The sequence below is a fragment of the Numida meleagris genome, chromosome 2, assembly GCF_002078875.1.
Source record: "Numida meleagris isolate 19003 breed g44 Domestic line chromosome 2, NumMel1.0, whole genome shotgun sequence".
Classification (NCBI taxonomy): Eukaryota; Metazoa; Chordata; class Aves; order Galliformes; family Numididae; genus Numida; species Numida meleagris.
Window position 1 is genome coordinate 89,001,777 of NC_034410.1, and position 18,103 is coordinate 89,019,879.

Genomic DNA, 18,103 nt, shown 5'->3' on the forward strand with positions numbered 1-18,103 from the left:
GGTTGCCCAGTTGTTGTCCAGCTGTAGGTACTGAGTCACTGGTCACAGGACAGGGCACCTGAATCTTGGGAAAGTGGTGATGAATGCGTTGGGACTTCATATGACCTGGGGAAACATGCTTGTTAGGAACAGGACATTGCAGCTGGAGTGGTTCTTACTACTAGTGTGTGTAATTTGCAAGAAAGGGGGGGTGGCAGCAGGAGCGACAGTAAGTTTAATAATTATATTGGTTTGAATGGGTCAGTGGGCTTTGCCTTGGATTCTCATTTGTATTGATTTATTTCCATAATCTTGCCATTAGGTTGATAATAACAAGAAATACATATGCATGTGTCAGTGAGAGGACGTGTGGAAGTCTTTATCTGCATTCTAATAGGCATTTAAAGCTTCACCAGTCCTGTGGTGCTTTTTTTTCTTTTACTCACCATTTGATATTCCCTTACTACTCTCATATTGTAGGATGCTCTTTGGAAAATGCCAACCAATCTCACATGTAGCAGGACTTGATTTGCATCTAGCAAGAAGCAGACAAATTTAGCCTGACTATACAGTACTCCATAAGTTCACAATAACTTACTGGGTAACTTAGTATTCTTCAGATCTTATCGTTGGCATCACATGAACTGTTCTGGTTCAGGCCTTTGCATTGGTGGACAGTGGTTACTCTGTGTAGTCCATTGTGTATCAAAATAGTTTCATCATATGATGATGGTTGCCTCTAGTTTTATGCTGTATGCGGTTAAGTGCTATGTTTTGTATATTCATTTTTATTCATTGTGTTACTGTTTAGGATCTGAAAAACCTCTTGGGAGTAAGGTTATAAATGTGCTTAATGAAACTTTTCTGCAGAACCAGTATGTATGTAACCATGAATGTAACAATAGTTATGTTTTACAACTAGAAATGTTTAGTAACAATACTAGCAACGATAGATTCATCAGAAATAAAGCTTTCCTAATATGCTTTGAATGGCATGTATAATTAGCTCACCATTTTAATGCTTCTAATAGTGTTTAGTTTCAGTAAGACTTTAATTCTTTAGAAAAAAATCGTAGCAGTTTGCAAGTAATCTTAAGTATTTTAATTCTATTTTACATGTATTCCAAAATCTTAGTGTAATCATTTATTTTATTGTGCAATGAAGATTTGTAAACTGAAAATGTGTATCTGGGGGAGGAAAAAAAGTCAGATGCTAAATAGTAAATAGTATCTGCAGAGTAGATTTTAGGAACTCGTGTATCTATGGATCTTATGCTTTAGGAATCTGTTTGTCAGGCTTCAGTTATTTGTGAAGTGCAAGATCACATTTTTCTGTCCAGTTTAGTAAATGGATAAAAGATTAACATGCAGATAAAACCTTGGTACAGTATTACATTTGAAGATGGCCAAATGATTAAAGGTATTTCACAATCAGCCAGTTCTTTACTTTAACCTGAGAGGAGTAACCAGAGCTTTGGCAAGAGAGCAGTTAAGTAATTTCGTAATCACACATGCATTACAACAAAGACTGCTGGCACACATAAGCATGAAAGCTGGTTTTGCAGTGTATTCTTGGTGCAAAATGACATCGTAGTCTTCTATGGCTTTGCTTGCGTAAGAAAAGACTGCTCAGCTGAGTACAGCCAAGTGACTTTATGGTAAGTCTGTTCTCACATATCTCACTGAATGTGCTGTATATGTGCAAGAAGGCTTTATGACAATGTTTGTTTTCACACTGCTTTTAAATACATAACAGAAAGAATATTCTGTACATGTCTTTTTGTGGTATTGAATCATCTTGTGATGATTTCTTTTACTGATTGAGAGGCATTTGGGCATGTTGACTCAATTCCAGCTTATAATTGCATTCTGTTTGTAAAAATTTCTCTCCTAGTGTCAGTTGAATCAGTTGGCTGTCATTTACTCTTTTAGACTTTTTAAGTATTCTCAATGTTTTAAAGATTTCCTGAATTCACGGAATCCAATTGGGTTGGAAGAGACCTCAAGGATCATCAAATTCTAACTCCGCTGCCACAGGCAAGGCTGCCAGCTGCTACATCAAGTACTAGATCAGATTGCCAGGGCCACATCCAACCTGGCCTTATTCTTAATTGTTTATAGCTGGGAACCCTGTGCTAAAAAGTTATTTGGACAGATTTTTATCTTTATTGTAACTGAAATTGCCACTCATTTTTACAGGGATGGTCTGTGACCTAATGGTGTGACTCTATGCAGAAAAAAACAAATTTAAATAGTCTAGTACCACTCAAGTTTCTGTAAGCTATCATTAGATAAAATTAAAAAATACAGTTACATTCTTTTACTTCCGCCTCTGATGTAAAGGATAAGACTCTTGCAGTACTATGCTTAAAATGTATAAGACCGCATATATATGGGCCAAGGGATGGAAAACATGAAGAAGCTGTCTCACTTGTGCAAAGTGGTGCGTCCTGGCTGTGGGCAAGCTGCAGCATCCAGAGGAAGAGCAAATGCTGAGCAAGCTGCTGGCATGGCAGGAGTGTTCTTTAAATGAGTAAAAATTGATACCAAAATGATGAGGTGCCCTTTTTTCTGCTGAGTTGTGAGTGTGTGACACCATACTTGTGCCAGCCCATATGCATGCCAGTCCTACTTGGTGTGATGTGGCTGCCTCCATCATTAGCTGCCTGTACTTCTTCACCATGCGGCACCTGAGAGAACATGCATTAAATAATCTGCAGCATTCCTCTGCAGGAGCAGATAGCTAATGCATGGCGGCATGTCAGTGTTTATGGGCTATTCATACGATGTAGTTGGCAAAGTAAGGGGAAACTCATGTCCATTGCTAATTGAATGTGAGGGTGAATTTAAGTGAACTCTGATGTGTCCAAACGGAGGAAATGTTTGCGTGCAGCTTTGTTTAAAAACAAACACAAATAGAAACCAGTCATGATAGAAATCGCTTTCCACTTTGCAGTTTTTGTATGTTTTTCATGTTAAGCAGTGCTGTTAGTGTATGTTTTCAAACACCCTTAGCAGATGCTAAGAAGCCTGTGGTTTGGGAGTGGGGCAGTGCTGTGGTTTGGGTTTTTTTCTTTTTGAGTGAATATAGCATGCATCAAGATAAAAAGTGGGGAAACATTTTTTTCTTTCTTAGCATAGTAGTATTTTTGTTTTGATGTTGGCATTAAATTTCACAGGTGCTCAAACATCACACATGGAATGGATTTATTAATAAATACTTACACATAGCATTGCATTAAGCTTATTGGATATACCAAAAGAAGATAGTTACAACTGCAACATTAACATAGTAACGGCAGGTTTGATCCAGAATTATTGTAAGTAAGTTTTAGAATATCACATGTTAAATATTTGGGACCATAGCTGGACGGTGCTGGCATAAAAAAAAGGGCCTGGTTCTATGCACACAGGTCATCAGCAACTGTTCAGGAGGGAAAGCTCCAGTTGCAACATTCTCATTAACCATAAGCACTGACTCAGAATTGCCAGATTTCTGGTTAAAAAAGAAAAAAAAAGTAATAAAACAGCTAAACCGTCAGTATAATATCACTGCTTGCAAACTCTTATAGATTTCAATGAGAGCTGTTTTAAGCAAGATGCTATGTTTGATAAAAGACCCGTTGTTACCACTGGTAAATAATTCATGAAAGTGTTAAGTGACAGGGCTTCTTGATTCAAGTATCATACAGTTTGTACTTAAGAAAGTAGCTTGTATTCTTGACTTCCCCTTTAGTGTTACAAGCTGTTGTTTCTTGAGAGTGCTGTGGGTGAACTACAGCCTGGTTGGAGCAGGTTAGATGGAGTTACTGTTCGAGATAGGAAAGAAAGAATTTAGCCAAATGGAGCACCTCAGTATCTGTTTTCTGAAAGTCTTCGACCTTCTTTCTTCAATCTTCAACAAAGGCAGAGGCACCCTTTTTAGCTGGATCAACTATATGATGCTGCAAGCTTGTGATGGCTGCTGCTGGAGGCTTTGTCAGGGTCAGCTGTCAGTACGTGAACAGGTTCAGTCAGAAGCTGACCCTGGCTCTCCCCCTGCCCTGCCGTGCCCCACGTATGCTGTCGAAAGCTGGATATCCTCAGGCAGAAGGATTCCCTGGTTCTGGGGCTGCTCTCTGGCTGTCCCAGGGCCCTGACATTCATGCAGTCTCTGAAACAGTGATCGCACTCTTGTCTTTTATCTGGAAGGCAGTAAGGTTCCTCTCTGGTTCTTCCTGACCCTTGCTCTTTTCCTGTTTAGAAACACTCTGACTTTCATCTTAGATTTATACCTGGACAGTATATGTTTTCTTCTCTTCCAACACTGTCTTTTAACCTTGCTTTTCTTAGGTTTGACATGTCATGGGTTTTTGTCTTATCCCTGTATAATGGGCTCCTATCGCTTTCATCATCCTGGCATCTCTTCTAGTAGAAAGTTCACGCCGCTACATAGAGCTGAGCATCTTTGTACCTTGCATTCAGCTGCACTTGTGCTTGTGGGTTGTGTGGTGACATCAGTTCTTCCCTGCCTTGACTGGGAATATCCCCTCATGACACAGCGTAGGTCTTTCTTTTTTTTTTCCCCTGCCAAATCACGTTGGTGACTCACAGTTGTCCTGTGATCACCTCCTAGACTGATCTTTCCCCTTGGTGCCATCTAAAATGATGGCTGGTTTCCCACATCCTGTATGAGTATGCTAATCACAAGCTCATAATTTAACACTGGAGCCATTTGTAAAAGGCAGGCAGGGGATGGTACTGTGATTGCTGTTCTGCCTTGTGATAAGCCTGAGCTTAATGGTTAGCATGATCTGTGCTGAGAAAGTCTACTGAAATAAGACTGTGCATGGCGGAATACCTCATTGTATTTTCATGCAGTCTTGGTGCAAAATGTGATGCTGCTTTGCCATGTCGTCGTGGCTATCAGAACTTGAAGTCCTCAAAGAACTTTTAAAACGGGAGAGGAGACGTTGGTTGTGATTACAGCCCCAGAATGATGTGGTAGCTGGAAAGGGCTTCCTGAATTACAGCTCTGGATTTAAGTTTCTAATGTCTGCTGGGCTGTAAATCATTTTTCATGCTGTCTTTCCTCTCTCTGTGTTCTATATCTGTGATACGGGGGAAAGGTTTGCCTTCTGCTTGTGTGTTTTGTGCCCTCAGGTTGCCAGACCTTTAGGGAAGGAACATTCATTCTGTCTGTCTTCATGTGCTGTCTGGAGTCATAAGACTCTTTCGGTTCACAGCTGTGAACCCTGTCACAAGTTTAACGATTATAATTGAAACATTTTCTTCATTGTTCTAAAAACATTCAGTTAACAGTAACAATAGAATATTTTATGTCCCCATACCTCAGAAGGGAAACTTGTTCAAGAACGATGTGATATTGTGATGGGTGCTGTGAATAGCTTTTAAGAGTACTTAGCTTCTAATCATATAGAGGATTTGAGGTGCATTTTGGTAATCATCTTTGAAAATGAATATACTGCTGCTAATCGTATTAAACCACAGGTCTTCTTACTCTGTTATTTTGATACATATTTTACTTATTGTACACTGAATAAAATATGCATTTGATGTAAGTGCTGAACTGAATCATAAAGGTTGAAGAAAGTAGTGTTTGGTCTGGCACATTTCTTTGTCTTCCTTTTAACATGAAACAGTCTGATTTCCTTTTTAATGAAAGAAGGGGAAACAATTATCTTGTGCATGTTTTGTACATTGATGTGTTCAAATAGAATTATATTTTCCTGGATCTGTTGTTCTCTTCGGTAGTAATTCAGTAGTGGTTATTTCTATGTTCTTTGTACATAGCCTGTTTAAGAGCTGAGAGAACTACATTTAGTACTCAAAATTTAAGATTGAAATGAAGCAATGTCTGAGTGTGACTCAAAATGACACTCTTAAAGCGTATATGTTGAGGTACATGGCTACAATACTGGTATCAGGGTGACGTGCAGACCTAAGTGCTTTCTCACACAGATTTCAGTGAGAAGTTTGCTGCTGTTACTCATAAGTAATTTAAATTTCCAGGTGCAACAGCTCACAGCTGAGTGACTGTAACCTGCTGAGCCTCTGACCTCAGCGAATAAGGGCCAAAGTACTCAGCATAAAATTCCATTTGGAAAGGAAACAAATCTGTTGATTTCTCAGATACACGGTTGTTCTTAGCAAAAAGTCTTTTTACTTTCTTTGTTCAGAAGGGAAAGCAAGCCACTGTATCATTGACAGACAAAATCCAAATCAAAGTTAGGCTGGACCAGGCTAACCTGATCTAGCTGTAGATCATGGCATGGTTTGGGTTGAAAGATGTCCCTGTTCACTGCATGGGAGTTGGGCTAAATGACCTTTAAAAGTCCATTCTATGAAAATCCCAAACCAATGTCACAGTATCTGTGTTCTCACAGTTAGAAAAATTGCTTCTCTATAGGTAAGTCACTTTGCTCTTGGAATTAGTTTATTGATTTAAAGGCAGAGCAGTTTGCGTGTACCTGCTGAAGCTTCATGAGTGTCACTTGCAGCTTGCAGAGCAAATGGCTTTGTGCTGGACATTTGTGCATGCATTAATAAACTGTGGATAATAGCAATCTGTTGGGAGGTTGTCACAAGATCCTTGAATCTTAGTACATACCTTAAGCACAACTTAAAAACTTGGGGACTAAGTTTCCGTGAAGTTACTTCAAATTCAAAAATTTACTTTCAAAGCAAAGTTTCATGTGTGAACACTCAGGCAATTAGGCTAGGAAAAGGGAAGACAAAAAGAAGAGAGAAACTTAAACATAAACAGCGAGGAACCTAAGTGTATTGTTAAGGATGCATGCTTTCATGTCGGGAAAACCAGATTCAGTTTTGTGCCTCCTTGGCAGCATGTTTATGGGAAGGGAGAGACAACTTTACAGCGGTAGGCTGAGCCAAGAGGGAGTCAGCTAGGAGTAAGGTGAAAAGTCATAGCCTTTCGTAATGTCTATATTTATGCCAAATGTAATAGAGGAGCACTTACAGGAAGCCCAACTCTAGGTTGGGTATGTTTACAGTATGGAGAGGTTATATATGAAGTCAGAACAGAGAGAAAGGTGGGGCAGAGAGAGTCTTTTTTTGGTTGTTGTTATTTAAATGAGAAAGATATAGTGGTTCATTGTTTTCCTACTGTAATCTTAACGGTGTCTGGAGAGGATGAATCATCTTCTTGTCCTGACAGACACTTGAATATGAGAAGATAAGAGCCAGCATATGGTGCCTTTGATTCATGAGTGTTCAGAGCTGCAGGTGTGCGTTTTGACATCAGTCTCTGTGGTGTGTTAATGCAGCACTGATCGTCAAAGTGGCTGTGTTGCTGGGGAGCCTCGGTGACCCGTCTTGCTTATAAAGAGAAAACATACTGCTCACCTCTGGGAGAGGACTTCTTGTTTTTCTAAGTAAAGACACAGAAAAATGTGAGTCTTCAAATGTATCTTGTTTTGATTTTCATGGTGTCTCCATTTTTGTGTGCAAACAGGTGTTAGATCTTCTCCGGTTGCGGAGTACTGTAAACTCAAAACCTGGAAGTCTCCAGGTAACAAATAACAATTCTTGCTGTATGACTTCTTGATTACTCCTTGCCTTTCCTCCAGTGATATTAGGCAGATCATCACTGTGGCCTGAAATTATCGTGTAAAACTGAATTCCATTTTCCTTCTTTTTTTCTTGGTTAATACTACATTTATGTTATGTTTCTTTGCTCTCCGATTTCTCTCACTTCAGATACTTTAGCATTTAGGACAGAGGTGTCTTTTAGTTGCTGATTCATTGAGGCCAAGAGGTTAATTCCACTGCTGCAGAGGTACACTCCTAAGGGGAACATCCTGAGGGATGTACACCATTAAGGGACTGCAGAAGCACTGATAGTGGAACGGGCTTGTCTTAAGAGCCTACTGCACTTACTGTCTTTACTGTATACAGAGTGAGTGAGATTATGGCGTGTCCATTTTTTCTTATACTCTCTCTATTTTACTGTGTTTTTTTTTCTTTTTCTCATTATTTATTAAACTGCAGGGTCAAAATATTTTGTCCCTTGAGTACGTGAGTGCTGGGGAAAAAACCACCTGTGATTCTGCCATTGTGCCTCTGAGCCTTTTCAGAGGGTTGTGGCAAGTTGATGCTTGCTCCTCGGTTTTATATGCCATGCAGACCTAAAAGGTTCTCCAGTATGGGGAAAAAATATTAGGTTTTCTTTGTTGTTGTTGTTTTGTTTTTCAGTGAGCTATCCAAAAGGATGAAAAGTGAAAATGTGTGTATTGGTAAAGCCAATATGTGACAAATAAAATTAAGTTGTTCGTGTTAGTGAATGAGATAAGAATAGACGTATCAGTCCTAATTGTATAGTAGGGCAACATTTCCTTTTTGGATCAGACTTGAGGAATGTATTTGTTGGGCATATATGTGGTCCTCTCTGTTCTCTAGGTTGGGACTAGCTGAAGAAAGGCAGAAAAATGAGAAGCATAAGCTACAGGAAATAAGTAAATGCAACAAATAAAAGTCAGTGTGATATCCTTTGTGCTGGACAGAGGGAAAATTGTAATCAAAGCAGTCAGAAAAGATAAAATAATAAAAAGAGATGTACAGACATTTCAATTATTTTGATGTCTTTTGCGATGGTACACAAAGTGTATGTAAACTCCTGAGATACTGTGTGAGATTGGCAGTGTTTCAGAACTCGGCCCATCTCTTAGAGAGCTGCTGTTTTAGGTCTGAGGTTCTCAGTGTTCATCTGTAAGCATGAAAATGGCTGTAATGTTTGATAGGCCAGGAAGGCCAGGATTCTGCTATGCAAGGTTCTGTATGAGCATAATTTAAAATACACGTGTTGGTACTTACTGCTGGTAACTTCTCTGATCTGAATATGGTGAGTGCCACTAAAATCTTGGACTTGATCATTCACAACGGACAAATGTATGTAGAATAATGTGTGTTTTCTTCAGGAAGGGTTCCTCAGAGACGTACCGTGGCGGAAGTCAAAAGTGAAATAAGGTTTGATCTAGCAGGAATTGCACACGTTCATGTTTAATGAAAAATTAAATTTAAATTAAATAATGATGACACTTGAAAAGGATCTGAAGCACTATGTTTCATAAAGTAATTTAACATTAGAATTTCAAGAGGGCAGAAATTGTAGGAAGCAGTTTGCCCCTGAGGTGAGTTACTTTTATTACAGGGTTGCTTGCATCTATCTCTGGCTGTGACTGCTGATGCAATTAGGTACAGGTCACTCACCTGAGACTGCCAGGGGTTTTCTTTCTTGGTACACTGGAGTCTCAAATCACTATGCTGAGGGAATACAGAAGAAACAGTTCAGGTATGTCCAGTGTCTCAATCTGTTTTGAAAAAAAAAGGCTGAAGGGCTTCTTTCTAAAGACGTATGTCACACTGAGAGCCTTACAACTACTCCAACATGTCCAAGTAGCTGCTTGGCAGCACCGGGCAATACGTCAGCTACATAACATGGGCCTGACACTGGAAAATAAATGTTTTGCTTGTCACTGGTGGGTGAGTTCATAACCAAGGGTCTGCATTAGAGGGCTACCAAAATGAGACAGAATTCACACATTTCTTCAAGGTAATTAAACTGTTTTATTTTGTCTAATATGATTTATTATTTTTTAAAAAAGAAAAGATAAGAATATTTACTAATTTCTCAGGAAGTTTTAAGTGAATTCCTGTTACATTTTTCTGTTCCTTGCTGACTCTTCCCATATGTGAGTAAGACTGCAAGCACTTGGGAAACGTATCTAGCAGTGTTGCTGTGCACCATTACTCACCAGTGTCAGCCTGTGGTGAATGTGTATTCCTAGACAAGGTAGTACAAGGTAATAATTATGATCTGATACTTGTAAATATGTGAGTACTTGCATACCTGTATTATTCTGTGTAGTTCTGTTGAGTCATATTTAAGTGTGTGGGAAGAGGTAGGATTGAACGCTTATTTTACATAACTAAATTACTCTTCAAAGATAATATTTAACAATCCATTTTCAGCGTCCTGTGATTTACATTAGGTAGTGTATGTGTTTCAAAACTAAATCACCATTAACATTCAGAGGTAGAGATGTAGAGGTTCACCTGTATTGAATAAGCATTGGCTTATACCCTTGTGTAATTCCTGAATTGATATCACTCTTCAGTTGTTACTGGCAGCTAGCTCCTGGGCTGAAGTTTTTTGGTTTTATTTAGAATATTGAAAGGTGATGATGAGAAAGACGCCTTTAGAGTCTGACAATTAGAAAGAGTAGACTTTTCTCAGGCTCCTGTCAGTGTATAGGAAAATTCTACTTTGCAGTCAAAACAGCAAAACGTGCAAAAATCTGATACCAGTCTGTTTCTTGGGATATTCAGAAAGTTTCAAGGAACATTTTTCTGTCTTTCAGTGAAAATTCAGAATCACGATTTAAACCTCTCTATAGGACACTACATGTGTATGGAAAGATGATTAGAACCCTCTTTTTTAAACTACGAATACCTATTCAGCAGATAGCAAGGAGAATTTTCCCCCTTTGGGTGAGGCAGTGGTGTTTTTGTTGTTGGTAGCTGAAATACAGCTTCCTATCATGAAAAAAGTGGAAAAGAAGGCTTGCCCATCAGGTTACCTGCTAGCCTGGCTCCTTGAGGAAGGTGACTTGATAGGGGAAGGCAGTTGAGTTGGTTTCCCCAGGCGGAATCCCTGGGCTCTTTCCTAGAATTACTGGAAGCAGCCTGGATAGCTGGAGTAATTCCTGCGTCAGTCTGCGTTTGGGCAATGCTGGCTTTTGGCAGCAGAGCCCATTCAGCTGGTTCCTGGGCTGGGCAGCTCTGCGACACTTTGCAGCGCCTCTCCTCAGCTTCCTGGGGAGCTGCTGCTGCACTCGGATCCCTTCTGGTCCTCGCGGTGTCTCCTCGAGCCCTGTGACTTACAGTCATGTGCCGAATCTTTCATTTCACAGGAATTATGAAACTGCCAAGTTTGAGCAGAGAGGTGGAGAACTCGTGCCATTGCGGTCATAAGCTTGATCTCGTGCTCAGACCTATTTTGGAAACTCACTCTGATTCATGTTTGATTCAACGAGGATTCCTGCATTTCTATAATAGTTCTGTTCTCACATTGTTTTGGGGCTTCGTGACTGTTCTTGTGATGGTTTATCAGTGCTAAAGCATGTAAGGACTCCTTTGCAAATGAGGCTGTGGATGGGTTAATGCTTGTTAATAACTGATGCTTCGCTATGTGCAGGGCTGCTTAGTCTGGCAACCTGAATGTTATGAAAGTGACTAAAAGAAAATACAAATCTTTTCCCACCTCACATTCTTTGAATACTTGGCTGCAGGTTCCTACAGGGATTGTACAGTGAGTAATCCCATTGAAGTCAGTGACTCGACTCATTGCGTAAAGATCAGCGTGCGTAGAAACTGTGCATTGGGGCTTCCTCAGAGCAACGAGAAACAAATCATTGCTATTTAAGTCTTAACAGCAGCCTGCACTTGCATTCTGAAGTGAAAATGACCTGTGTTCTCAGGTTTTGATCAAGTAAGCTAGACTTCTGCTGAAGTGTAAAATGAAAGTTCAGGTTTTTTCTGTTGCTGTGAACTGTTCTGATGTTTCCCAGCTTGTTTGTACTGGTGCTGTACTCTGATCATTGCAGATCTGCATTGTGTCCCCTCTAAATTCATGTTTTTGCTTCCTAAGCAGATATCTACAGAACAATTTGTGCTGTACATTTCCACTTCATATTCACATCAGAGTAAAATTTTTGAGAATCTTTTTCCCTGAAGGATTAATTACAGATTTCTCCATTTATTAGGTAGCGTGAAGAATTCTGTTACTGTTAAGATAGTTTTTCTAACAGGCTGTTGGCTTTTGTCTCCTCGTCTGGGAAGTAGCTTTATCACTGCATAAGGAATTTGAATCAGATACTATGAAGAAACCTGACACTGGGCACAAACATAGGTGTACTTGAAGTTCCTACTCCTGAAGTCTGAATAGCATTTTGCATTTCCATTTCTCCAAGCCTGTTTTTTGGCTTCATATTTAATTCCATTTGATGTGCATTGTTTAGCATTTTTCTGAAGGATTTATTCAGATTGGAATTGGTAGTGCATTGGCAAACAGCTTGCCTTCAGTGTGCCACTTCTTATGCTCGTCGCTTTGCTGGTTTTTTCACTTTGTTTGCTTTGTGCAGACGGTTGAGAAGAAAACTGCTCTTACCATTTGCAGGTTGTGGCAGCATGAAAATTTTGTTTTCCTTTCCACTGGCCAGCAAATGATTTTAAACACTTGTCCGATTTGGGTTCACACCATGGTATCAATTGTGGTTCATCAGTGCCTGGTATCTTTTTCTACCTTGGCAGTCTGGGACTGGGGCTCTGCTGTGCTGTTTGTTCTGGAATCAGAGAATGGTTTGAGTTGGAAAGGACCTTAAAGATCTCATCCAGTTCGGTCCCCCCACCTCAGAGGATTAACCATGGCCCCATCTAGCCTGGTCTGTAATGCCTCTGGACGTGGGGCATCCACATGCCCATCTTGGGGCAACCTGTTCTAGCACCTCACCACCCGCTCAGTGAAAACCTTCCCCCTGACTTCTAACCTAAATCTCCCTTCTTTCAGTTTAAAGCCATTCCCCCTTACCCTGTCACTATCAGATCATGTTGAAAGTCGGTCCCTCTCCTGCTTGTAAGCTCCCTTTAAGTACTGGAAGACCGCATTGAGGTCTTCCCAGAGCCTTCTGTTTTCCAGAGGAGGTATGAAGAGTGTATGGCTTTATATTTATTGCAGAGTAATAAATACCATGATTAGTACCATTAAGCTGAACTTCATGAGTGAAAGTTCATAATTCTTAGGGGAAAAAGTTTGAAAATTCTTTTGTGTGTAGTTTTAAGTTTCAGGGCTTTAAATGATACCTTGCATTGCATTAAACTGTCTGAAGGAAGCAGCTGTGCAAGGTACTCTAAATAAACACCTGCCTCTATGGGAAGAAATATGTAATGTAACCACAAGTGCTAAACTAAAAGCTGAAACTCGAGTGTTGTGGTTTAACCTGCATAAGCTCTGTTAGGACTGAGATACAACACGGTGAGCCAGAAAATTCAAAGAGGGGGCTGGCATTACTTTTTTATGTGCTTGCCATGAAAGTGCATACTATAAAGAACATGTCCATTCTTACCTCCACAGCAAATTGTTAGCAGTTTAGTGTGGTGGATTGTGGTGGTGGTGGTGGCAATTACTGTTTATGTAATGGGAACTGTGAATTCTAAAGAACTTACCTGATCTCTTATAAAGATTTTCAGTTAGAGATCAATTGATAACAGTAGGGCTTCTGCCTAAATGCTAATCTAGTCTTGGCTTACGTGTGAATCAAATGCTTCATTTTTCCTCCTTTATGTCTTTTTTTAGAATAGGGAAAGCTTTCTAGTATTGCTGTTTATTGTACGAGAGCTGTTTCTTTGTTTTATCATTTGTATTTCATCATGAATGCATTGATTCCAAAATCTATTTTGTTTTTATTCTGTTTCAGAATTTGAAGTTCTGTTGATTCATCATGGGGAACCATGTAGGAAAACGAGAACATAGCGCTGACAAGTCAGCCAAGGTAAGAGTAGAAAAGTGAAAAGGCAAGACCACCTCAGAAATGTAGAATCACAGAATAATTTGAGTTGAAAAGGACCTTTAAAGGTCACCTATTCTAACTCCACTGCAGTGAACAGGGACACCTACAGTTACATCAGGTTGCTCAGAGCCCTGTCCAGCCTGACCTTGAGTGTCTCCAGGGACAGGGCATCCATCACCTCTCTGGGCAACCTGTGCCAGTGCTTCAGTGTGTTATGATTTATGCTGTGAAGTGGATATTTAATACCTTAATGTGTTTACCAGATCACTTTCACCATAACAGTTTTGTAATGGTCATTGTAAATAATGACTGTTTTTTAAAGAGGGTCCTATGAAACATGGCCAAACCAGGATTTTGCTGCAGAGGATTTATTGAGGGATGTCATTTTTTTGTGCTTCCAGTCCATAGCTTATAAGAAAAATTCCCATCGTGGTGGAAAAGAATAAATTGAGCCGTAGAGGCAGGAAATTGCGGAAATTTTTAAAGAGCAAAAGAGGTGAATAATGTTTTTCTTGTTGACAGCTTTCCATTCTGGGAGTCATTTGCTTTATCCATGAGAAGAAAACTGTATAGAAACATGTGAAATAAGGGAATTCTAATGGAAAAGGTTGTCAGTGTCAGTAGATACAGCTTTAAAAATCTCCCCGGTAGAATGATGAGAACCATAAAAATGTTCATTGAAAGTTAGAATTCGCTTTCTAGGCCTCTGCTGGCACTCTGTATTTTACGTTTTATGTGTTATTCTGTTTGTCTTGTGATAATATCTTATTTGTGTTTCTGCACTGTGCAGGAGGAGAACATATCTTAAAAAATGATATATAAAAAGTTGCTTCTTGTTCCTAGGTATTGCTAACTTCTCTCCACCCGTCCCCATGCAAAAATAACAGTTCATATTCTGTTTGTAAGGTTATTGTCCTTTGCATTGGATAGATGATATAAACAGATAGTTCTGCAGCTCTTTCTCATTGCTGTGGCACAGATAAGCAGCTATCTCTAAATGGTTTATGCGAACTAGAATTGATAGAGTTGCTAGTTCTCTGACTTCTTTTACATAAGCACACTGGAGGGATTACAGCAGGAAGAGAGGACAACTGGTGACATATGTTTTTGTTTCATATTTGTGCAGTATTTTACAAAATGGTTTCGGTTTCAGTACAAATAATATGAGTCCCAAGTTGTGTTCAACTTCTTAATGTTTCGTGTTACTTCCCCTCTAGAAAACAGCCTTGTGCAGTTCCAGCAAAGTCGCGTGGACCTAGCAGATGTATTTAACCAAATATTTTGATTCTTTCTGACGAAGTGTGCAGGTGTGGTGTGGCAGGTACACATCATAATACATGGCTCATCACGCTCTGCATGCCTCTGCTTGGCTCTTTGAGCACAAAATTTGGTTAGAAAAATACATCAAAGCTTTCTTTCCACTTTGGGGTTGTTTGTCTTACACATCTTCTTTTTCCTTATTAGGCCATGGAGAGTAGTTGATTCTTAAATGAAAATAACATTTATTTACCAGAAATGTTTGAAGGGAAACTCAATTCTGTAGAAATATCTTCTGTCCATCACTCATCCTTTCAGAGTGCAAAAAATAAAACTCCCTAAAAATTAAAATAGGTAATGCCTCATCAAGATCTCCCTTTACTCAGGGAAGACAGCAGTAATATTGCAAGAAATGATAAAGCCACATGTTATAAATCAGGAAATATATGACTAAGCTGCTACTATGTATTCCATATAGCCAATCAATTTTGATTCAGTCCTTACAGGCAGTAGTAAAGTTCTTACCAAGAGTAATAACTGTATGTACCTTACATGTTTTTCTTCTTTTAAGCTGAAGTCTCTCTCTTTTGTCTTTCTTCAATATAGCTGTAAATTAGAACTGTTTTCCCGTGAGTCTTGTGGTGTCACATGGGAGAAAATTGCTGGAGGCTTGCAGAGGCCACAGTGGAAACACTGATCTGCCTCTCTCTGCTCTTAGCAGTAGAACTTCAATGCAGAAGGCTAACTGTTCATGAAAGCTCTTTGTAAAATTCATTACTTGTAACTTCAGGCTGTTTTCATGCCCAAAAATGTAGTGCCAAAGAAGAATATCATCTTGGGCAGCTGATTTGAACCCGTGATAATCAGATTTGCTGCACAAACACTGTACTGGCTCCTCAACAGATAGTCCGGTTCTCTAGATGGCTGTTTAATGTATAGTGACATTAAAGACATTGCTGCCAAACTGTAACTCTTGGTTGTACATTAAATGTCCTATAGCACAGCACTTGCTGTGGTTTTGATGTGTTGTTGTTGTTTGTTTGAGTTGGCGTGTAGGTTTGTTTTACTGTCAGTAAATGTAGGTATTTGATGACAAAATCAGAAGTGGAGAACCAGAAGGCAGTTATTTCATCAAATTTCTAAAATGAAGCTATGATGTTTTCAAATGGGCAAATTTGCAAAAGACGAGTAGATGGCTTCCCCATGCTGTGATTATCCTTTCAAAGTATTGTTATTCACTTGAATTATAAACATGCCAGGCTGTAAGGATACTTTCATATAATGAGGATAAATGTGAAATTAATAGAATGCTTTGAAAATTAGTGAATTTGACCTAAATAACAAGAAGAAAACCACTCACCTTTTACTCAAAGCAATAATATAATTCACCTTATTTCTGTCAGATATTTATTTTGTGTTTCACAGATCTGCATTTTAATTGGTTTTGTAAGATACGTAAAACTATTCAATGAACTCAGCAGTTTGTCTCATTTCTTCTACCTCAAATGTTTTCAGACTTTGTGGTCTACTGAGTGCACTGCCAAATGTGTAAATATTGATACTGTTTAACTTTGTTCTTAGTGGTAATACTTGGGTTTAAATTTACAGAAATGTATCTGGGAACAATGAAACCAAAAATAACGGTCTGTCGTCTAGGCCCTGAATTGCTTTAAATTCTCTGAGAGCTAAATGTAGAATTAAAAGAGTAGGCGACCCAAATTTTATTGATCTTTGTTCTGAGTTGTAGTTGATCCATGTTAATTTGACACAATTAAGCTACAAAGTGCCATGTGTTCTTTTTTAATGACCAAACCTGCCTTTGAGTATTACATTAGAACACTTCTCTGCCACTGCTTATTTTGTCTATCTCACGTAGAGAATTCTGTTCCGCACATACATGACCATCTCTAAATCTCTGAACGTTTTTGGTACCCGTCAGAACTGGCTCTTACCTTCAGTGCTGATTGTTTAGGCCCATGGGAAGAAGTGTTCTGGTCATTGTCAACAACGGCTACCAAAATCAGCAAAACCACAGAGCCTCTCTCTATTTCTCTGTGCTATGTGCCACATAGTACTGTGAAGTGCTGGAAAGCAAGCTTGTGACCTGTAATAAAAGACTAAAAGCCACTGCCCTGCCATGTAAAGAGATTGCTCAAGATTGTGTACACCTGGAACATGTTGGATTACTGGAAATGTTGGATCATCTACCTGTTTCATGTCCTTTATCTGCTTCAGGTGTGCTGTAAATAACACTAAGGAACCAAAACCAATTGCTGTCTGTGATGTCAAGCTCTGGGGAACTTTAGGAAAATTTGCTGCAGTATACTGCTTTTTCACAGACTGAAAATGAGGTCAGATGTAGTGATGATAAAGCACACAGTCTACAGTTAATGTTTTGTTCGAGCTACGAAGCCATCTGTCAACAGTGACCAAGTCTTTCTGTGTTGCAAATTTAGATTACTATGATACTTTGATTCTGTAATATGTTTTGAAGTGATTCACTTGATAATTGTAATAAACTAACTGGTTCTCAGTGTTTAAGTCAAACTCAGAGCAAGTAGTCCAAGCTAAATTGTTACATTTACAATGAGCATGTATCTATAGGTCAAATCCTTTCTACGCTGATTCTGAACAGATTATGTTTTCTCCCTCTTCCCCTGCTTGTCTTGCTAATGTTCAGAGATCTTGTGCCCTCTGCAGCCTTATTCCTCGTAACACTGACAGAAAGTTTTCTGGCTCTCCCCGATAAGAGACAGGTGAGGTTGTGAAGCAGGCTGGCTCAGTACAGTAGTTATGTAGTTCACTTCATAGACACTGTACAATCTGCAAGCAAAAAGGTTTCCATACTGAGATCCGCTGATGGCCTACCTCAGGTTGCAGAGAATGCTTGAAGACCTACACCATACCTCTATGTAGATACTTGTGTGTTGTTTTGGTTTTTTGTTTTGTTGCTTTGTTTTTTTACACCAGGTGCTTCCTCTTGGTATGCATGATAAAGTACCAAGAAAGAAGGAAAAAAAAGCACACACACGCATGCACACACACACACACGCACGCACGCATAAAAAAAAAAGCAACAGACGAAGTAATTTGTTAATTGCACTGAAGTGTTATTTTTGTAAGATAAAGGTTTATTTTTGAATACATGTGGTTGAAAGACAATTGATATACAGATTATGTAAGTTACGACGTCTGGGATATGCTTTTCTTTTTTTAAACAAAAATTATACATGATATTGCTCTATAATATGTTTAAATAAAATACTATTAGCATACAAAAA

At 39.2% G+C, this 18,103-nt stretch overlaps 1 protein-coding gene across 3 annotated transcripts in view; it reads left to right on the forward strand.

Moving 5' to 3' along the window:
• Positions 1 to 18,103, forward strand: part of MBP (myelin basic protein) — a 108,157-nt gene that overhangs the window by 10,927 nt on the left and 79,127 nt on the right. For all 3 annotated transcript variants that reach the window (XM_021386333.1, XM_021386334.1, XM_021386335.1), the window contains exon 2: positions 13,473 to 13,547. In XM_021386333.1, coding sequence (XP_021242008.1) covers positions 13,497 to 13,547 — 51 coding nt within the window. In that variant the 5' untranslated portion in view covers positions 13,473 to 13,496. The remainder of the gene's footprint in view (positions 1 to 13,472; positions 13,548 to 18,103) is intronic.